We start from the raw sequence: 18,158 nt of genomic DNA on the forward strand, positions 1-18,158 counted from the left end.
TTTTCGTTATCTGGCTGTGACTTTTTCAAACGCCACCAAGATCAACCCCGCGCGAAGTAAACACGCGCTCGGTCCGGTGCGAGTCTCGATTTGGTTTAGTTGGAATGATCAATGGCGCGCGTGGCGAGGGCCATTGGAATGTTTTAATTCCCCGCAAGACGTGTGCGCGTCCTTCGGTGATCCCGTTCGCACTGAGCCGGACCATCTCGTTCCTTCTTTGTCCGCCGTGATCGCAGCGGCTATGTTGGTGGCCGTAACGCATTCGTAACGCTTCGTAACCACGCCCCCAGAGCACGATTGCTAAACCGCGCCCTTAGCACCGTCGGGCGTTGCGGCCACTGCACAGTGGGATATTGCAAGGACATACCGTGCAGCCGTATCCTTGCGAGGCTGTCGAACGGTGTGATGCGCATGATTCGGCGGATGCGATGCATGGTTTGTCATTGAGGTGGGAATATGTTGCCGTTCTGCTTTAACACTGCCGAAAAGGCGTGCGACAGAAGTGAGCTAAGAAAAGGACTGCCAATTCACCAAAAGAAATGGCGGCTGTGTTGTCGGTGTACTTCCATACTTCACCAAAATCGCGACCTATCCCAACCTCAAAATTAGGCGTTTAGGTTTTCTGTTCAAACGACTTGAGCATGTTATGGAGTTCGATGACCTCAGGACTCCGGGAATGAATTGTGAATTGAAAATCTGTTTGTAATGTTAGCGGGAATAATTTCTTTCCAAAAATTCAAACTGACTGATGTTTGCTGGTTAAGAGGGTACCCAAATATAACGCAGATTGTAAATCCAAAATATTTTGTTTATATATTTGAGCTTTCGTTATAAACCTATACACATCCATTATGTAGCTATTTCCTTCACGCAGTCGCACCTTCTGTCCGTGTCGTTCTCTTCCCTTCTGCGCTGGTGATTGCTGCTTACTTCCTAAACCGCCTCCCTGCTAGCCTCTCTCAGTTACTTCGTCACTATTTCAAGCACAACCTCCATCTGAACGGGTTTCGTAAGTTTTGGAATCATCGTCCTGCGAGCAACCGTCGCGCAATATCGTCATTACAATTCGCTGTACGGCAGCTAAACAAAATTAAATTTTGTTCGATCTCTCACAAAAAATGGTTCCGCTTCCGGCACCCTTTACTTTGCGCTCTTTACTAACCGTCACAGTACGCATTATTGTTTCACAGTTCCGTTCCGCACAGCATAATCTTTGTGATATTAAAAAAAAATGCTAAAAGGTGTAGCACATATCATTCGTTTGCTCGTTCCTTCTGTTAAGCTCCCTCTTTTTGACTTAAGTGAGATTTTTTTTCGTCTTTCCGCAGACGTAACTGGGAGTAGATAGTTAGTATTTCACAACTGAACAACACTGACTGGAGGTAAAGGAGGGAATCACGTCATTATGGTAAACGCAAATATACTCAAATTAAATCGACACTACTATTGGGATAGCCGCTAGATCGAACCACAAAATACAATGGCACACCGAACGAATAGCCGTTACATACAACGTAGCCGTTTAGTTTGTTTGAGACTCTTTCACTTAAGTATTGTTTTAAATGCAACTTTGTTTGCTTGACTGTTGGCCTGCAAAAATGTTCCGCTTGATTTCCATTGTTTTAATTATTGTTATTTTATTTGTGTCATATTTTTCCCTTGGTTTCATTTTGCTGTAGAACCTGTTACAACTTTGCGCATTCGTATAACCTTGCTTGAGTTTCATTTTTTTTATTTCGGTTCAAAGCTGATCATGTTTAACGAACAAAAAACGTTTTTCACTAGCACCGCCGAGTGGAAGGACAGAAACCATCACGCAGTTTCGGTTGCAAGGAATCCTTTTTTAACAATTTTTGGCGTTCAATATTCTTTCAATTTCCTGCGCGTTTCTGTTTTTTATGTAATTCATTGCTTATGCTTTCCTTCGCTAACGCTGAATGCTTTAATCACTTGCTCTTATTTAAATTCTTACCATGTTTGGGCATATTTAATCGATTAAGTTACTTCTTTTTAAATGCATGGCATGCCGCTTGGCGCGTTTGTCCGTTCCACGTGGGCTATTTTGTTTTTACTGCTGATGTTCCTTTAAAGATAGAGTGTTGCATGTTTGCGTCACATACGATTTTACGGATGTTTAATAAGATTACTTTTGCGTCATGTTTTTCATCGACAATTCGCCCACGAAGAGAGCATCCACCCAACCGGATGATGCAGGGGCGCGTATTTTAGCTTTAAATGCATCGTTTTTAAGTGTTAATTGTTCACTTGTCTTATTTAGTAATGGATTAGTCATTTGCTTGCTACTTATCAAATCATGAATTAGATTCAATCTCGGGAAGATCATCACCAACGCCAGCTCAGTATACGGATGCTTTAATCCGCACGTCCTAAGGGCTACTCGGCGCTGGTAAATGGGTTTGAGGGTGTGTAAAATTACTACTATTCATTATCGATACTCACATAACGTTGTCCGCGCGGCTATGTCCCTGTGTCTCACTTGTCTTCTAGCCCCACAGCGATCGGCTCTGCTTTCGATCGTTTCTTATAATGGCGCATTTTTTCGCTCTTCGAGCACCACCGCGTTGTTGCAATTGTTGCGTTTTGTTCCCGCGTTTTTTTTTCTTTAATGCTTTAATGCTTTATTTCCTTCCCTTTTTTCTTCTTATCTGAGTAACTCTCTTTACCACCAATCGGTAACTTTTCATGATCACTTTCCGCTTTTTTTTCGATTAATGCTTCATACTTTCAGTTTTCGATTGTGAGACTCTCTTTTTTCGTTCCGTTTCGTTTTAAACTTTCAATAAACAATCGTAACGTTCCCGCCCGTCCAAAGTTCTAAATGCTAATGGAACACCATTAAACTTTGTTGTGTTTTCTGCCTCAGCTCGTTTGTTTTTTCACTTTTAAAAAAATCTATAATCACTCTAATTAAATCCCCCTAGAAGAGTTAGAAAACTCACCCCCACCGAAATAGATGCTAACTAAACGATGCGAAACGGAAAAGCCAGATTGCATCAGCGAGGATGGGTTTCGCTGCCCGGGCCCATAACGAGCGCCATCTCGCGGTCGATCTCGTTGGCAATGCTGCGGCTCGAGTATTGCCGGGACAGGCGCTCACTGCGCCGGTGGCCGACACCCCCGGACCGGTACTACTTCCCCGCAGACGGGGGCAACTTCTGTCAACGCTTCTCGCAGCTGGAGTCCATCTTGTCGAAGTCGGAATCGGGTAGGTTGGTCAGATGGGTTCGATCACTTCGGGCCGTGTTCCGGTCGTTCGAGCCCGTCTTCGTCGAAACCTCTGATGGTGGGCCGGAATCCGTAGTCACGTGCTTCTGCAGGGCGGACACAAAGTTCTGCAAACGGAAGCGTATGCGAAAATCGCCGGTTAGAGGACCAACTCGGAAGAAAACGGCAGCACAGCACGAAGGAGTACGGAAAAGAAGGAGTAACCTAGCGGAAACTTTACTTGAGCACTTGAGCGCGTGAACAGCATTTGTTAGGGGGAAGCATATCGAGCCAGCACCCGGTTCGAGATCAATCCAACGATATCGAATAATTTCGCAATACTTTTGACGAGCCGAAACGAGACGAGAATGACTAGCGCTACTTGGGCAGCGTTTGGGGATGCGTTCGAACCGTCTAAGGTGTGCGCCGGAATCGAGAACTTCCGAAAAGCGTACAGACGTGCAAACTGGCGTAGTGAACATGCACAATAAAACCCCCCTACCTGTCGCGGGTCTATCATTGAAGGCTATTATTCGGTTCGTTAAAAGCTACTCCGTGCCTGTAAGCAGCTTATCTAAGAATCTAGGAAACGAAAAACTTTGCCATAAATAAACCCGAAGAGCACATGAGACACCTTCTCCTCCTCGGCCAACTCAACACCCCTTTCCGACGGCACCCTTCGCTTACCTGCGAGATGATGTCGCCTCTGGCGGTGCGAACTTGATACAGATAGCGATACTTGCGCTGGCGTGCTTCCTCTCGCGTTTCACGTGATCGCGATCCTGACCGGCCCTTATAATGGCGCCTTCGCCGGTGGTGCAGTTGGCGTCGATGGTCGATCTTCCAGGCCGTTACGAAGCTCTGCACTAACACGCCAAGCACGGACGAGATCGGCCAGCAGCAAAGGATAACCCCACCCCAGCATGGTGGCGGTGTCGGATCCGGCTTCATATTGAAGATCTAAAAGCAACAAAGCCAGTCTGTTAGAGAATGTCAAACTGATTCGCTTGGCCTCTTCATGCTTACCCAGTCGATTGTATTCAAGCCGTGCATGAAAAAGTCGATGGAGCACAGAATCATCGCCGATCCGATGATGCTGGAAGCGATTATCGACATGAACTTCGGGCAGAACAGCGTCACAATCGCACAGATAATAGCCCCACCGACGACGGATACGAACAGTTCATTCTCCTGCAACAACAGAATCGGACGATTTTATTCAGTACTCGCAGTAATGCTCCCTAGAGAAAGTTTACTTACTCCAAATATGTAATGAGGTAACGTGGCTATGCAGGCAGCGATTGTTGCTCCGGCTACCAGTGCGCCAGCGGAAGCTCCGATTAAGGTGGACGAAATGGGATGTGTCGAACCGAGCACGGCTCCAAACAACCCAGCAACGACGGCCAATGCTACAAAGGATGGAGACGAAGTCATTTCACTGTCATCATCGAGATCTTACTCCCTATACCAACCTGGAGCTGCCAAATTGCCAAAACCGGTAATGTTTTTGTTCTGCAGCAAAACTATGCAACCCGCACCGGCGGCCAGCCCGGTGAGGAATCCTATGGCCCGTAAGCATCGGTATCCTATTGCAAATAAAGGAGAATCAATCGTTGACAAACTACGAATACGCTTGAAGCAGAACATTCGCTGCGAATTTAGTTGCAATTTGCATTGCTTCACCACATTAGCACGTGTCCATAAAAATTATTGATATTTGTCAAACGTTTCCTGCTGTCGAACACACATACACAACGGACGTATTTTGTCAAATAAATAGGTCTCGCGTATCCTATCCTACTTGCACGTTGCTCGAGCAAGATAAAAAAATCGTCTACGTCACAATTTCAACCTTTTTCAAGGACGCCCGAAGGAAATTAGAGCAACATCACGGCATGGTGGGCAGGTCAAGTACTATGCGCGATGGCATGCATTCTTACCCAGCAAGGTGTACACAATCCCGAACACTGCGATTGTTGTCCAGAGCAGCACGGATACGGTTGATGTCGTTGACGTCGTCGACGTGCACATAGGATTTTCCATGGCATTCTGCGATGGGGATGTACAACGGAGGGGAAAATGTTTCGATATGATATGAAATGGCCAGTACAACCGGATAGACAGCTTTCCTTTACCTGTATGAGAAATGGCCACACGATGGACTGTTCGTACTTGGCATCGGAGGCCGCGACACCGAACGAATGATTTCTGGTGTGGGGAAACGGTATGTCCTCGTGACGGTAATGCATCTTCATGCCCTAGTTATGCTACTTTTACGATGGAAACCCCGTGACACTTGTGTCGCGCTGAAGGACGATGCTTCCGGCCTCGTGTCAATGAAAGCACATACGACGGATTGCCCTGTTGGCTACGAATCCTCGGTGGTCTGTACCACTTCGGGGTGTTTCCGTCGTTCCGCTGGTTTTAATACATCCACATACCATTTAGTGAGCACGATGGCTCATTATCCCAGGCCAGGTGGTATTTCACTACAACGTCACTATGTGCTCGTCGCTTTTGAGCACGCATCTAAACAAAGGATAACGTTTTTCTTTGCCCAGAGTCAATAAAACGTGTGCCTCCGGGTCACGCGGCACTGGAAGAACGGACAGCTGGCGTTTCGACGAATGGAGACGCGTAATGTATACTGTATTTTCGCACTCTGTATAAAAATATACTAACAAACGCACACGCACGCAGACTGGTATATCGTCGGGACAAAAGGAAACAAAAAACACGAAAGAAGGCCTTTCGTCGAAATACGGCTCTGTTTATTTTGACGGCAGTGCTGCACTTCTTTTTTCGGCGCGCTTTTTCATCATCAGTATAAGTGGTGGTGTATGGGTGTGTTTGGTATGCTTGCCACAGAAAAATAATCTCCGCATGTCCTGACAGCTAACTGTTATCGTGGTGGAAAATCGATGAATAAATAATGCTCCGTTCATCGATTCTGGCTGCCCAGTTTAATGGAAACGTCAAATGCGCCTCGACTCACGCACACCACTCCACGATAAAAGGATATATTTTACTGCAGCGTATTTCCCAATGACGTGAAAGCAGATTTGGGAGCACGTATAATGGAAAATTTACTATACTTTCAATTTTGAGCCCACTTTTCTGATTATTTTCATTTCCCCGATTAACGGGACACTTCACGTTCACTTCACAGTATCATCCGCTCCGAAACGACCTCTTTCGAGCCTCTAGGAGTATCAGAGTCCTAGTTGACCCCTGTATAATCGTTTCCACCAATTTGATGAGACGGAATTATTATTAACATAGACAATACTACATAAAACATGGTAACTGGAAGGAACCATGTACCACAGAACATTAAAACTCGTAAAACTTCAACAAAACCCGTGCTGACGAACACAACTGCGCCACTGAAAAGTTGACATGATTTTTTACGTAGTCAAGGGGCTATCACGAATTATCCGTTCTTCGCGTGATGCAGATGCTACGAAGATTGTGCTACATTTTAACTGATTGCGTTTAAGAATACGATAAGATGACGGGTGGCAGCGTGTGGAAGTTTTTCACTACTTGGCAATGGGTGCACAAAACATTTTCTTGTTCTTTCTGTGTTGGCAATATGGGTGGGGAATTTACGGACGGCGCTGTCAACGAACCGTCCTTTCGCGTAGGACTAGCTTTTGAGCCATACAATCGCGATGAAAGCCTTTTCTACATCGATTATTTTCGTGACCATCGATTGCTTTCGTCGAGGCGTTTTGATCGATCTAGTGGGGACGCATCGTTTAAAGTTACTAATAATTAAAACCCGTTAAAATCTGTTTATTGCATAGTAATTTCACGATAACATTATACAGATAAAAATACAATAATGTGTTGCTGTAGCTGCGTTAGTCAAAAAAATCGATTGTAACGTGTTCATTCCAAACGCTCTCAGTTATGTTTGAAAGTAAAGCTTTTTACTAAGCGTGCTCTGCACAATTGGCACCATACATTCATTTCCATATCCTCTTTTACCTGCCACATCATTTATCACAGCTGTGAGTATATCAATCAAATGCTCACTGGAAAAATATATTTAATGCACATAGTTTAAGTCAATATTCATTGATAGCGCGGTTTATTTCAACCGTTACTTTACCTTCGATATAATTGTCGTAGCTTTGTACAAAGGCCTTGTATAAACCAGGAGCCTTTGTCGACATGACGTACCGAAGCAAAACCAGGTACGGTAGACCAGGCAACTAGAAAATCCATAAAAACCGATGCTGTTCGCTCCGCACTGTCCAATCCATCGTGCTCATAGCCCGGTACCGGTACAGCAGATTGCAAATCGGCACCTTGACACGCCTGCACAATTAATAGTTTTGGTTTTCCCGTGAGCCGCTCATTGGCCATGAGCTGTTGTATTGATTTAACCTCCACCGGGATGCTATTCGAACCAAACACTTTTCCCTCTTGTCCATGAGATAGCACGCATATGATGAGCGAACAATGCGTCGGATGGATTCGTTCCACGACTTGCTGTACGGAACGCAGTATTTGATGATGTGTTATATTTTCCTCTAGTATCAGCTCGTAGCCAAATTCACTGAATAGATTCATGAGCGCGTTCTTATCTAGCTCGGTACCATTTCGATCCTTCAACGGTTTTGATGGTAACAGATTGCGCAATTCTGGGTTAGGCTCAAGATGAAAGTGGAATTGATTTACTAACAGCATAATTCCTGCTCGCGCTGGGTTGAAATTATACACATCGATTGGAGAGGTAGTAGAACTGTTCTCTATCTTAGATGCATCATTGGTACTCGGCATGTTGCTTAGACTCTCACACACTGTCGGTTTGAGAGTAACACAAACTGGCGGGTTTGTCGTGTTAGCATCAGACTGCACAGGGTGAGGTTTTGGAATGGTTCTGTTAAAATGTTCCGAAATTCCCCTAAGAAAATCGCTTTCATCATATAATTCAGCTGCTTTGCAGCTGGCTGTAAGCGTCAATAAGTTGCACTCTTTCCCTGACCGTTTTGAACCTATTTCAATGCTTTCGTTGCACATAAGATGCAATAGAGCTATCTCCATACACGCGTTCGTTGACAATGAGCTTTCAGTGGAATGTGGAAACTGTTTTATCACTCTTTGCACGTCTTCATCAGTCAGCCTTTCACAGAAATGGTACAATCCTTTGAGCATCGGATGCACAAGGAAAGAAATTTCTGCTGTTTGTGGAAAATATTTGGATTGCAGCTCCTCGTCATCGAAGCCGGCTCGAAGTAGCAACAAGTTCTGCTGTAAGATGGTTAGAGCTTCGAGTATCTCTTCCTCCCAATCGCTGGAATGCACATAGTTCATCCAATCTACAAGAAAGTTGGTTTCTTCTGAAATCGCCTTACTGGCCACGGTAAGTGCTTGAAGTGCATATTGCGGATTTCGATGCCCGTACAGAAGAAAAATCATTGATACCTTGAAATGAAAATATTATAATTAACTCAGGGTATAGATGAGTTAATGCGAATTACCTTATCCGCTAATGATAACGAATTTTCAATGAAATTAACATCTTCCTGCGTGAGTCGACTCATTGAATGAATTTGTTATTACTTATTGCAATTAAATAACAACACATTCATATTTTGGCTTAGAAAGGTGCTTCAAGGGTTGACGTTGATAAACATAACTGACAGTCAGATGACAACATTCAGCCAAATGCCACTATAGTCGCAAGGTGCATGAAGAAAGTTGAAGTGAAAAGGCCGTTTCACGGTAAGAGTACGATAAAGAATTTTAGTAATCTATGACCTATTCGATACTTTTTTCAACACTCAAACTGTTCAGCCATTTTAAAGTGTATAGGCGCTAACACATTCTAAGTATATTGTTTATTCGTTGTTAATGTTATTCGTGTAGTCGGCAAAGTGATTACATTAGGTGTTCTATATTCTTAAGATGGTATTTTTTTCCGTTTTTCAATTTAAATCATTTGGATAAACTTATGTGAATAATTTTAAGTAATTTGGATAAATTTAACCGTAGTTATATCTAATAATTTCTTTGATGGAAAACATCAACATAACTAATCAGGGCCAGAAATAAATGTCAAAACCGATTTCAAAATGGTGGGTCCATTAGGAGCTGTTCCACCTTATTTCCATATACCTTGGGCAAACTACAGCAGCCGAAGCGGGTGTTCCAAGAAGAGAAAAAGCAGGAAGGGAAAAGTGAATATTAAGCGTGGCTTGCCAAGGGATTAAAAGGTAAATTTTGGTTTGAGTTTTAATGCCCATCCGGCGGAATTTATCGGTTCGCTTGACGCTCAAAACACGGCTCATGTGATTGCGAAAAGTTTGTCCGTGGAAATAAGTGTCGTGAATCATACCGGCGGCCTTACGAGCTGCATAAGCGGCTTTCCTCATCGTGGTCGTAGTCGCCTTCGTCACCTTCATTTTTTCTGCTGTCCTTTTTTCTGCACGACATGCGTTTTTCCATAGCAGGCTGTGAAAATTCGGTAGACTAAGCGGAAGCTCTTTTTCATTGCGTTAGATCGGCACCGCGTGGAAGTTTTTGGTGAAATTCGAGTGAAATCGTGCTGCAAGAAAATCGAAATTCCACATTCGACCCCTCATGTAACAGTGATACGCGGCTTTCGGTGTGCGTTGAACGGGTGTGCGTGTAATGTGTGTATGCGTACGTGTATTTCACAGCCTGGATACACGGGGTTCTTTCGCACCGTCGGGGTGAATTTAGCCCACCTCTATCCTTCCTTGAAAAGAACCGAAAATTGTAATCTCAATTGTCTCGCAAACATTCCAATTCGAACGAAAAAAATACTGAAGCATAGAATTTCCGTGTGTAGCCGCGCATAGCTTTCCGTGCCGCTAAGTGCTAATTTTTCGGCGATCGGAAGTAGCCTTCTCGATCATCCATTACCCTAGGTGCTAACCTCGTTTTTACTGATTGGTGTGTTCTGTGGACAACGTTGTTTTTGCATTGTAGGAAAATGAGTAGCTCTGAGGAGGTATCATGGATTTCCTGGTTTTGTGGACTCCGCGGTAATGAATTCTTCTGCGAGGTGAGTAATGAGCAATTCTCTCTGTCCTTGTGTAATGTTAAATAGTACCTATTCAACCATAATTTAACTGCACAATAAAATAATAGATTTATCACCGACAAGCCGAAACAACACGCATCGTAACATGGAGTTTAATTGAATTCATATTCGTTTTGTTTTGTTTTAGGTGGACGAAGATTATATACAGGATAAATTCAACCTGACGGGTTTGAACGAACAAGTACCGAACTACCGCCAAGCACTGGATATGATTTTAGATCTCGAGCCGGGTAAGTTGTCGCTGCAAACAAGTAACCCCGTACTTTACCCCCATGTTGATGTTCCAGGATTGAATTAAAAGATAGAACAATTTGATAGGATATACATCGTTCATACACTATCGCATACAGCAAATCAGGAGAGTTGGCTAATACATCATCTCAATTGATTGTAGGGTAGCAGCTTACAATTTCGTTCCGTTTCGATATTTTGCATTAATATAGTGTGATGCGCTTATCGTACTATAATGTGTATGTACTTTGTGCTCTTGAATGTCGTATCTATAATGTTCTTGAAATAGAGTTATGCAAGAGAGGATCGATGCGTTGCGGCATACGTGCTCTAGTCCGAATTCTAATCTAATTAAAGCAATTGATGCATGGTTCATTATCGTTGAACCGACAACCAATTCCGTCAAGTGTATGGTCTGAAAGTATGGCAAGAGTTACGGGAAAAATGATTTGATTGAACCTTTGCCATTGGCTTGAACGAATAATTATAAAAAAAAAACTTTGTAAGAAATATGATTTTAGAGTAATCGAGATTTTAAACAGCTCGCTTATTATCCATTAGGAAGAAAAATGGTTAAGCAATAAGGTACATTTAAATAGGTATATTAGATGTGTTCCATTTGGAATGAAAGCTAAAAAACGAGCATTGTTAAACAACAAATTGTTTGTAATGCTTCAAATCGTCTGCTTCCAATGTCGCCTAATTTCATTAAAATGCGAGCTGTGTTAGAATTATTATTCATTCCCTAAATTTAATGGAGATTTTTATCAACTTTCTTACTTCCAGAGGATGAAATAGACGATAACCCTAACCAATCGGATCTGATCGAACAGGCAGCAGAAATGTTGTACGGTTTAATACACGCTAGATACATTCTTACTAACCGTGGCATAGCTCAAATGATAGAAAAATATCAGAGTGGTGACTTTGGTCACTGCCCACGTGTTTACTGTGAAAGTCAACCAATGCTTCCACTAGGTACGTATGTAAGCTAAGTTATGAATCACAAGACAGCACTGTTTTCGTTTGGCTATATGTACCATGAGATTTATTTCGTTTCATATCTCTTTACAGGTCTGTCGGACGTACCCGGTGAGGCAATGGTGAAATCCTACTGTCCCAAATGTATCGACGTTTACACACCAAAGTCCTCTAGACATCATCATACTGATGGCGCATATTTCGGAACTGGATTCCCGCACATGCTGTTCATGGTACATCCTGAGTACCGTCCCAAACGTCCCGCAAATCAATTTGTACCACGGTGAGCATTACAACTTGCCTTATTTTTTTATATCGTCTCGTTTTGCTAATTCTGCGTTCATTGATTCTCGTTTTACTACGCGGACAGCCTCTATGGTTTTAAGATTCACTCCCTAGCGTATCAAATCCAGCTGCAGGCTGCAGCGAACTTCAAGGCGCCGCTTCGAGGGGTAAATGGCAATCGTGTCTTACTACAAAATGTATAATATTAATCATTACTTGCAATCAATTTTCAAATGAACCGAATGTTACTTTGAAAAGCTAGTAGAAACGTATCTTTGGGCTTCATGTATCGCGATGAGATTATAGATGTCTAGAATTAGTCTTTTTCTATTTTTCATAATCATTTTAGTCGAACATTTTTTGAAGTATTTGTGAACTGCGCCCTTTTCAATATATTCATACATGCAGTTAAATATTAGTTAGATCATTTGATACATAGAATATATTTTTCAAAAAATAAATAATTCATCGTCCAAGAGAAGAGCTAGATTAAATGCTTCATTTTAATTCAGCTATTCACAGTTATATATTTCTTTCGCCATGGAACAAAAGCATCGTTACTCAGAATATGTAAACGATTAAAAGGTGTACTATTTTGATTATTTAATATGTTTGCACATTAACGCCAGCAATATGCAATATAGATATCTGAACATACCTTTTCATTGAACATGCAACATCGATTAGATTAATTGCTTCAAAAGAATGATTGGTTCATAAAGTAAATTGTCACTTAATAATTATTTTCTTTTCACATTCCTGTGTTATATCTGCATATTTTTATAAAGTGCTCGATGTCATATAACTCGTTCTCTGTATCCCAAAGTCCTAATCCTTGTATGATTGCAATAAGTAATAAGTGATATTTCATTCCAAAGTGATTAATATTATACTAAATCTGATTTTTTTTCTCTTTCCCTGGGCTTTTTCATAATAACCTTGTTTGTCGTACGGTTTGAAATGTTAATAATCAATATGTTCTGAACGCAAAATCCATGCACCAATCTACCAACATTGAAAACGTAATGTATACCAAAAAGTGACTATCACTAAATGGCTATTCATATATACTAACACGTAACTATTACCGCCCCTTTTCCTGCAGTAAAGAGCTCAGCGAAGGGCATCGATAACTGAACCGCAAGCCGCCGAGACTATATCGAGAAGATAGTTTGAGCCCGATATAGGATCAACCCCACGAGCGGCGTGTGTGAAGAGAAAGAGATAGAGAGAGAAACAGAAGGAGGAGAAGGCAAGCTGTTCCGAACGTGCTGCGACGGAACGCGCAGCTGGACGTCCCATCAGACGCACCATTTAGGACGCTTAGCGTCGTTCAATAGTTTTGTTTTAGTTTATATTGATTTTCTTTCATTCTAACGCCACGTACCGTCGGTACATTGCTTTTCCCACATACTTTCCATGGAGCGAAAGAGAGAGAGAGAAAGAGATATCTTTAAATCTTGCAGTTGCAAATCGATTTGTAGAACACACAACAGCAAAAATGCATAGAGCGCCGAGTATCCTTTGTCGTGCGTATGCTGGTATGTTTAGCCTGTGAGTGTACCGTGTAGAGGATGAAAACAAAGCAGAAAAAAACAATAAAGCAAAAACCACTTAGGAAAATAGACGGCGATAGAAATGAATAACGAAAGGTTGAACGCTAATTCATGAAACTAATTTACAAATATCGATATCATCGCACTCGCTTCAAATTCATTCGGCGGCTCAGCATTGAACGTGTATTGATACGCAACGTTTGTGAAAAGGATATGTATGCCCACTCTCTCCCTTCTCACCTCCCACCCCAATCCACTCCCCACGTGCGGTAAAGCTTGTTAGCTGTAATAGAAGCTGGCTGTTGCGGGTCCGATGTCTCCTTGGAACCATCTTAGGAGTTTATCTCAAGCGCCGAGTATATAGTGTCAGGATTATTCAGCATAAATAAGGAAATTTTCGATGGGTCGTTTGTGTTTTAACATGCAGGTTTTTACCGGTGGATACTGAAGAAATGTAATGAAATACTCGTTGAGTGAAAGTAGAGGCAAAATGATCCTGCATAGCGAATGTCTCAGTTAAAGCTTAATCGTCCTTAATCTATCTAATCATGTACTAACACTATTCATACATTTCAGTAACCACGAAGTTCTTTGTGAGACAAATGATTTAATTGCGTTTTTATTCTGTTCGCAGACATCTGATCAATAAGTTTATACAACAAAGACGCGTAATTGTTCTGATAATTTTCTATATGAATGGTCTTCGCAGGATGCCAACTGGTTTAGACTTGTGGTTGTAGTTAAAAGACTTGTTGATTCATTCTAAACTCATTCTTCGTACGCTTGTGAAACGTTTTTTTTTTTTTGAGATATAGAACATCATAAGGAAGAAAAATAGATCATAGCGATTGCGCCTAGGAGAACTTGACATAAACTGTTAATTTTTTTAATGTACGCCGAACCCTTTTTTGTTTCGTAAGGATTCGCGTCCCTGCGTGCGCAAGAATGGCCATAGGGAATGATCCTACTGGTAGGCATATCCAACCGGGGTACCCGTTTCAATCCGGTGTCTGTCTACGGGAAAGTTTCCCACAACGTTCGTCCTATTATGTCCTCCGCAATGGGAACAAGGTTGCAAACAACCAAGACGCGCTAGATAATTTTCTCGTATTTACCGGTCAGATATGTTTCCATTTAGATAACCGTTAGTACTGAACAGATCAATCCGACGTGTGTTGCTGCATTCTCCATAAGAGCGATCAGAGAAATGAGTAGAAAGGCAACAGACAGCATTCAAGTAAAAGAAGAACAATAATCCTGTGAGAAAAAACATTAACAAAACATAGATAACAGGTGCAGAGTTACAGTTGTAATTGCCGTCACGACCGCAAGGACACGCTGCTCCCCAATTGCGCGTTTCGAAACGAGATGGTAAATCCGTCAATCATTCAACCACAGTCGTGTTTCGAATCGAGTCGCCGGCCGATAATTGCCGAATTACGTAGGTTTAGGATAATATTTTTTAAACATTTTAGTTGTTTCTCGCATGTGTAGAAAAAAAGAAGATATACAACACTTTCACACAATTCAATCTTGCGGATGAATAATATTAATCTGTTTTTGTTATGCCTTGAACGTGGAAAAGTGGGTGATATAAGTTCTGCAACGATCACTACCATCTCAAACATCATGCAAGCGTCCGTTCTTCCTTTTTCATACCGCCTCCTTATATATAGAATAAGACCCCGCGTAGTCTTGTCTATGCTGCTGTTTTCCTCTTTGAAATAACATAGGGCATTTATTGTGAGCAGACAGAGGTAGTCATGTTTTTTGTTTATCTATTTACATTAATATCTAATTAGACGAAAGCGGAATTTGCAATTTTTGCGTCACGAGCAGCAGCAGAGAAAGCAAAGGACGGTCGCAAAATTATAGAAACCATTTCGTTCCCTTGGGGAGTCATTAAGAGAAAAACTTCATTACTAGAAACGAAAGCGGAACGAAGCGAACACGTATGTAATAAGGGTATATGAAGAAAAGGAAGCAGGTGGTACATAAGCAAAGAATTAACAACATGAACAACAGCAACAGATAAAACCTCCAAATTTCTTTCTCACAGTAAACAAATACATTCAACAAATGCGGCGAGCACATTGCCACTGGACATGGACTTGAGCGTCGTGTCACGAAAAGAATAAAAAAGAAAGTGCTACAAAATACATAAACACACTACTAAACGTATATATATACATGTAACTTATATATACATATAGACGAATCTATTAATTAATAATAATTATTAATTAACAGATCGATCGCGTACAGTAAAACAGTAAAAGAAAAATGATTAAAAACAAAGATAAAGAGTAGGAAGAATTGAGGTAAACTTAACATGGAACATGAAAGAAAAAGGAAAAAATACACAACAAACATAAAACGCACGGGCAGAAAGACAAGAAGCACAGTTAGAAAGTGTGCTACTTTGGAGACGATTGAAATAAAATGAAACAAAACGAATACGGCTAGATAATGTAGTGGCATTGTATAAAGTTCTGGTGACAAGTTGAGGGGAAGGGGGGGGGAGGATTTTGTACAATCTAGCGAAGTGCTGAGTAAGATTAATCAGAAACCGATGCATTTACGGGCTAACGCTAACCGTACTGCTTAACAAAATAGTTTATTCTCTTTATTAGAATACAATCACAAGTAGATTCTGTTAGCAAAGTTAGAACGAAGAAAAAACACGTCAACCAACAACACATGGGTAAAAATTAATAACAATTGTTATGTGTTGCGCTATAATTACTTGCGTGTAACGTATAGTACCCACTGTTGGAAAACAAAAAAACGAAGCACGTTGTATCACCGGGCATTAAGGAGTCCTTGGGGTCTCCGTGCGTAGCTTAGCGTATTGGAGCCTTTTCTCGTGGCAAATTTTTCCTTTTTTGTCATGATGCAGAGATAATTGTTTGTTTTTCAGGCCTTGCAAGGCACGCGCATAGAAAGCATCTTTTAGCGCAGCGCGTAAGTTATGTTTGTAAAGCTTTGTGATTTTAAAACCAATCGGACCTAAACTTTTTAGCTACCGGAGGGCTCACCGCCGGCCGGTTCAACTTCCTTTGGAATCTGTCCGATTTCGACGATTGGATTGACCTTCGTGCGGTGCTTTCTACGGCTGCGGCCGCTCTTGAATAGTATCGATTCATCGTACTTCAGCTCGTTGAGCGCGTCGAAAAGCTCCAGTTTTTTCATGTGATTGTCGATCAACCGAGCGTCATCGTGACCATCGCCATCGCCGGCGACATCGACTAGCTCATCGCCCGGAACGGAACTACTGGGTGACTCGCCATTGCGTACTAGTAGCTCTGCGGGTGTCTCCTCGTAGCACTCGTCCGCCTGTACGACCTGTGATTCAGCGCTAACGAATAGTTCCAGGTTTTTAAGCACAATCGTAGACTGGCTGCTATCCGGTAGGGTGCCAATGCGCACTAGCGAGCGGGCACTTTCCAGGATGAGTATTTCATTTCGATCGACGGCTACGTCTAAAATGTGACGCAACCGAGTAAGTGATCCTACCACGGCCATTCGCTCGAGATCGAGCAGAAACAGCGCCCCATTGGCCACCGAAACCATCCGGTGACCCTCGAAGGGGTATAGCTTGCCAAAGGTGGTCGGTATTCGGATCGGGTTCCGGGATGGATTGAGTAGCGCGATTTCCGGACATGGTGCACGCATCAACTCCTTAAAGATGAGTGTCTGTGCAACGTTTCCTTCGTCATCCGCCAACCACAAACGGAAACCGGACCGTGTCGATACAACTTGGTGCTTGCCGTGCACGTTAGCGAAGACGGCCCCGAACGGAGCCAACATTTTGCGATCCTTCTTGCCCACCTGAGCAACCCGCCAGCGTTGGCCAGAGTCATCATCCTCCGGGCTACAGATCACTGTGCGAAACGAGCTAGACACGAGCAGCTGCCCTCGGCGCAAATCCATCTGCACGATTTCGTATCGTTCGTTGATGATTTCACGTGATTGGCACGTTTTCGAGGCGTATCCTACTTCCGTCAGAACGACCGCACCGCCTAAATCACCCGAGAAGAGCCGCATTCCGTTCTTTGACCAGACGAGCTCACACACACCGGCCCGGTGCAATCCTCGTACCGTGTACCGTTCGGTGGGCTTCGTCTTAAGCAGCAACTCAGCGCAGACGTCCGGCGGAGGAGTCTTTGGGATCTGGAAAATGTTCACTGATCCCGCCCGGCAACCGGCAGCTACCATGAAGTCGACGGTGGAGGCAATCCGCACGCAGGTAAGTTCCTGTGAGCCGGAATCCGTTGCCAGTCGTTCGATCGAACCGTTCTTCCGATCGTACCAAAACACTAGCCCCACGTTCGTCCCGAGGGCGATGAATTCCTCCACCAGGTCGATGCACGTGATGGACACATCGTGGAACAGGAGTCCTCGCTGGACGGAAGTCGGGATTTTGTTGACCAGCTCCACCAGCGGCGACCATTCGCGGAGCATATTCATCACACAGTTTTTGCTTCCTTGCTTCACTTATGCGACTGCATTGCCGGTGTCTCGAAGGTGAAAAGCAATGGAACCGAATTTCCTTACCACGTCCTTTCGTTACAGTCCCCGATCCGGAAGAAGGAACAAGACTTGCGCGCTGCCCACCGTACGACGTTCTTCCTTTTCTTTGCGCAACCAAGTCGAGGTGTGGTTCAACAGTTAGATCTATGTTAATACTTCGCACTGCGGTTCCTCATCCCGTCTCGGCACTAAATCGCGGTAAAACTCAAGACGTGGTACTTACGCTTTGCCGTTGTGTTCTTTCTATTCTAGACACAGGTATATCG

At 43.0% G+C, this 18,158-nt stretch overlaps 4 protein-coding genes across 6 annotated transcripts; 1 reads left to right on the forward strand and 3 right to left on the reverse strand.

Moving 5' to 3' along the window:
* Positions 1 to 787: 787 nt before the first annotated feature.
* LOC128731825 (transmembrane protein 198) lies at positions 788 to 5,474 on the reverse strand. The gene is made up of 7 exons (XM_053824968.1): positions 5,361 to 5,474; positions 5,166 to 5,274; positions 4,698 to 4,811; positions 4,486 to 4,634; positions 4,252 to 4,416; positions 3,913 to 4,185; positions 788 to 3,353 (listed from the first exon to the last, which is right to left on the reverse strand). The coding sequence occupies exons 1-7, from the start codon at positions 5,472 to 5,474 to the stop codon at positions 3,180 to 3,182; spliced, it is 1,098 nt and encodes a 365-aa protein (XP_053680943.1). The 3' UTR covers positions 788 to 3,179.
* A 1,663-nt stretch (positions 5,475 to 7,137) lies between these two features.
* LOC128730049 (caspase-8) lies at positions 7,138 to 8,780 on the reverse strand. Its single transcript, XM_053823127.1, has 3 exons — positions 8,718 to 8,780; positions 7,343 to 8,661; positions 7,138 to 7,265 (listed from the first exon to the last, which is right to left on the reverse strand). Exons 1-3 carry the CDS (start codon positions 8,778 to 8,780, stop codon positions 7,139 to 7,141), a joined length of 1,509 nt encoding a protein of 502 aa, XP_053679102.1. The 3' UTR covers position 7,138.
* Positions 8,781 to 9,408: 628 nt separating this feature from the next.
* Positions 9,409 to 15,833, forward strand: LOC128731826 (casein kinase II subunit beta). Of its 3 annotated transcripts, none has more exons than XM_053824972.1 (7): positions 9,409 to 9,452; positions 10,192 to 10,267; positions 10,434 to 10,536; positions 11,324 to 11,515; positions 11,612 to 11,801; positions 11,889 to 11,970; positions 12,909 to 15,833. In XM_053824972.1, exons 2-7 carry the CDS (start codon positions 10,196 to 10,198, stop codon positions 12,909 to 12,911), a joined length of 642 nt encoding a protein of 213 aa, XP_053680947.1. In that variant the 5' UTR covers positions 9,409 to 9,452; positions 10,192 to 10,195; the 3' UTR covers positions 12,912 to 15,833. The 3 variants fall into 3 exon arrangements, with proteins under 3 accessions (XP_053680947.1, XP_053680946.1, XP_053680945.1); XM_053824971.1 differs by having other exon boundaries at positions 12,914 to 15,833; XM_053824970.1 differs by lacking the exon at positions 12,909 to 15,833 and having other exon boundaries at positions 11,889 to 12,385.
* A 544-nt stretch (positions 15,834 to 16,377) lies between these two features.
* Positions 16,378 to 17,829, reverse strand: LOC128720506 (WD repeat-containing protein CG11141). The gene has a single exon (XM_053814180.1). It carries the CDS (start codon positions 17,827 to 17,829, stop codon positions 16,378 to 16,380), a length of 1,452 nt encoding a protein of 483 aa, XP_053670155.1.
* Between the last annotated feature and the right edge of the window lie 329 nt (positions 17,830 to 18,158).

This window comes from Anopheles nili, chromosome 2 (genome assembly GCF_943737925.1).
Source record: "Anopheles nili chromosome 2, idAnoNiliSN_F5_01, whole genome shotgun sequence".
Classification (NCBI taxonomy): Eukaryota; Metazoa; Arthropoda; class Insecta; order Diptera; family Culicidae; genus Anopheles; species Anopheles nili.

Excerpts from the sequence above, each read along its gene's own strand:
- LOC128731826 (XM_053824970.1), top strand. The coding sequence starts at position 10,196 with ATGAGTAGCTCTGAGGAGGTATCATGGATTTCCTGGTTTTGTGGACTC. Across the intron at positions 10,537-11,323 it reads GATTTTAGATCTCGAGCCGG|AGGATGAAATAGACGATAAC; the intron begins GTAAGTTGTCGC and ends TCTTACTTCCAG. Across the intron at positions 11,802-11,888 it reads GCAAATCAATTTGTACCACG|CCTCTATGGTTTTAAGATTC; the intron begins GTGAGCATTACA and ends CTACGCGGACAG.
- LOC128731825 (XM_053824968.1), bottom strand. The coding sequence starts at position 5,474 with ATGCATTACCGTCACGAGGACATACCGTTTCCCCACACCAGAAATCAT. Across the intron at positions 4,635-4,697 it reads TGGCAATTTGGCAGCTCCAG|CATTGGCCGTCGTTGCTGGG; the intron begins GTTGGTATAGGG and ends CATCCTTTGTAG. Across the intron at positions 4,186-4,251 it reads GCTTGAATACAATCGACTGG|ATCTTCAATATGAAGCCGGA; the intron begins GTAAGCATGAAG and ends TGTTGCTTTTAG.
- LOC128730049 (XM_053823127.1), bottom strand. The coding sequence starts at position 8,780 with ATGAGTCGACTCACGCAGGAAGATGTTAATTTCATTGAAAATTCGTTA. Across the intron at positions 8,662-8,717 it reads CGTTATCATTAGCGGATAAG|GTATCAATGATTTTTCTTCT; the intron begins GTAATTCGCATT and ends TTTCATTTCAAG. Across the intron at positions 7,266-7,342 it reads CTACGACAATTATATCGAAG|TGAGCATTTGATTGATATAC; the intron begins GTAAAGTAACGG and ends ATATTTTTCCAG.
- LOC128720506 (XM_053814180.1), bottom strand. The coding sequence starts at position 17,829 with ATGAATATGCTCCGCGAATGGTCGCCGCTGGTGGAGCTGGTCAACAAA.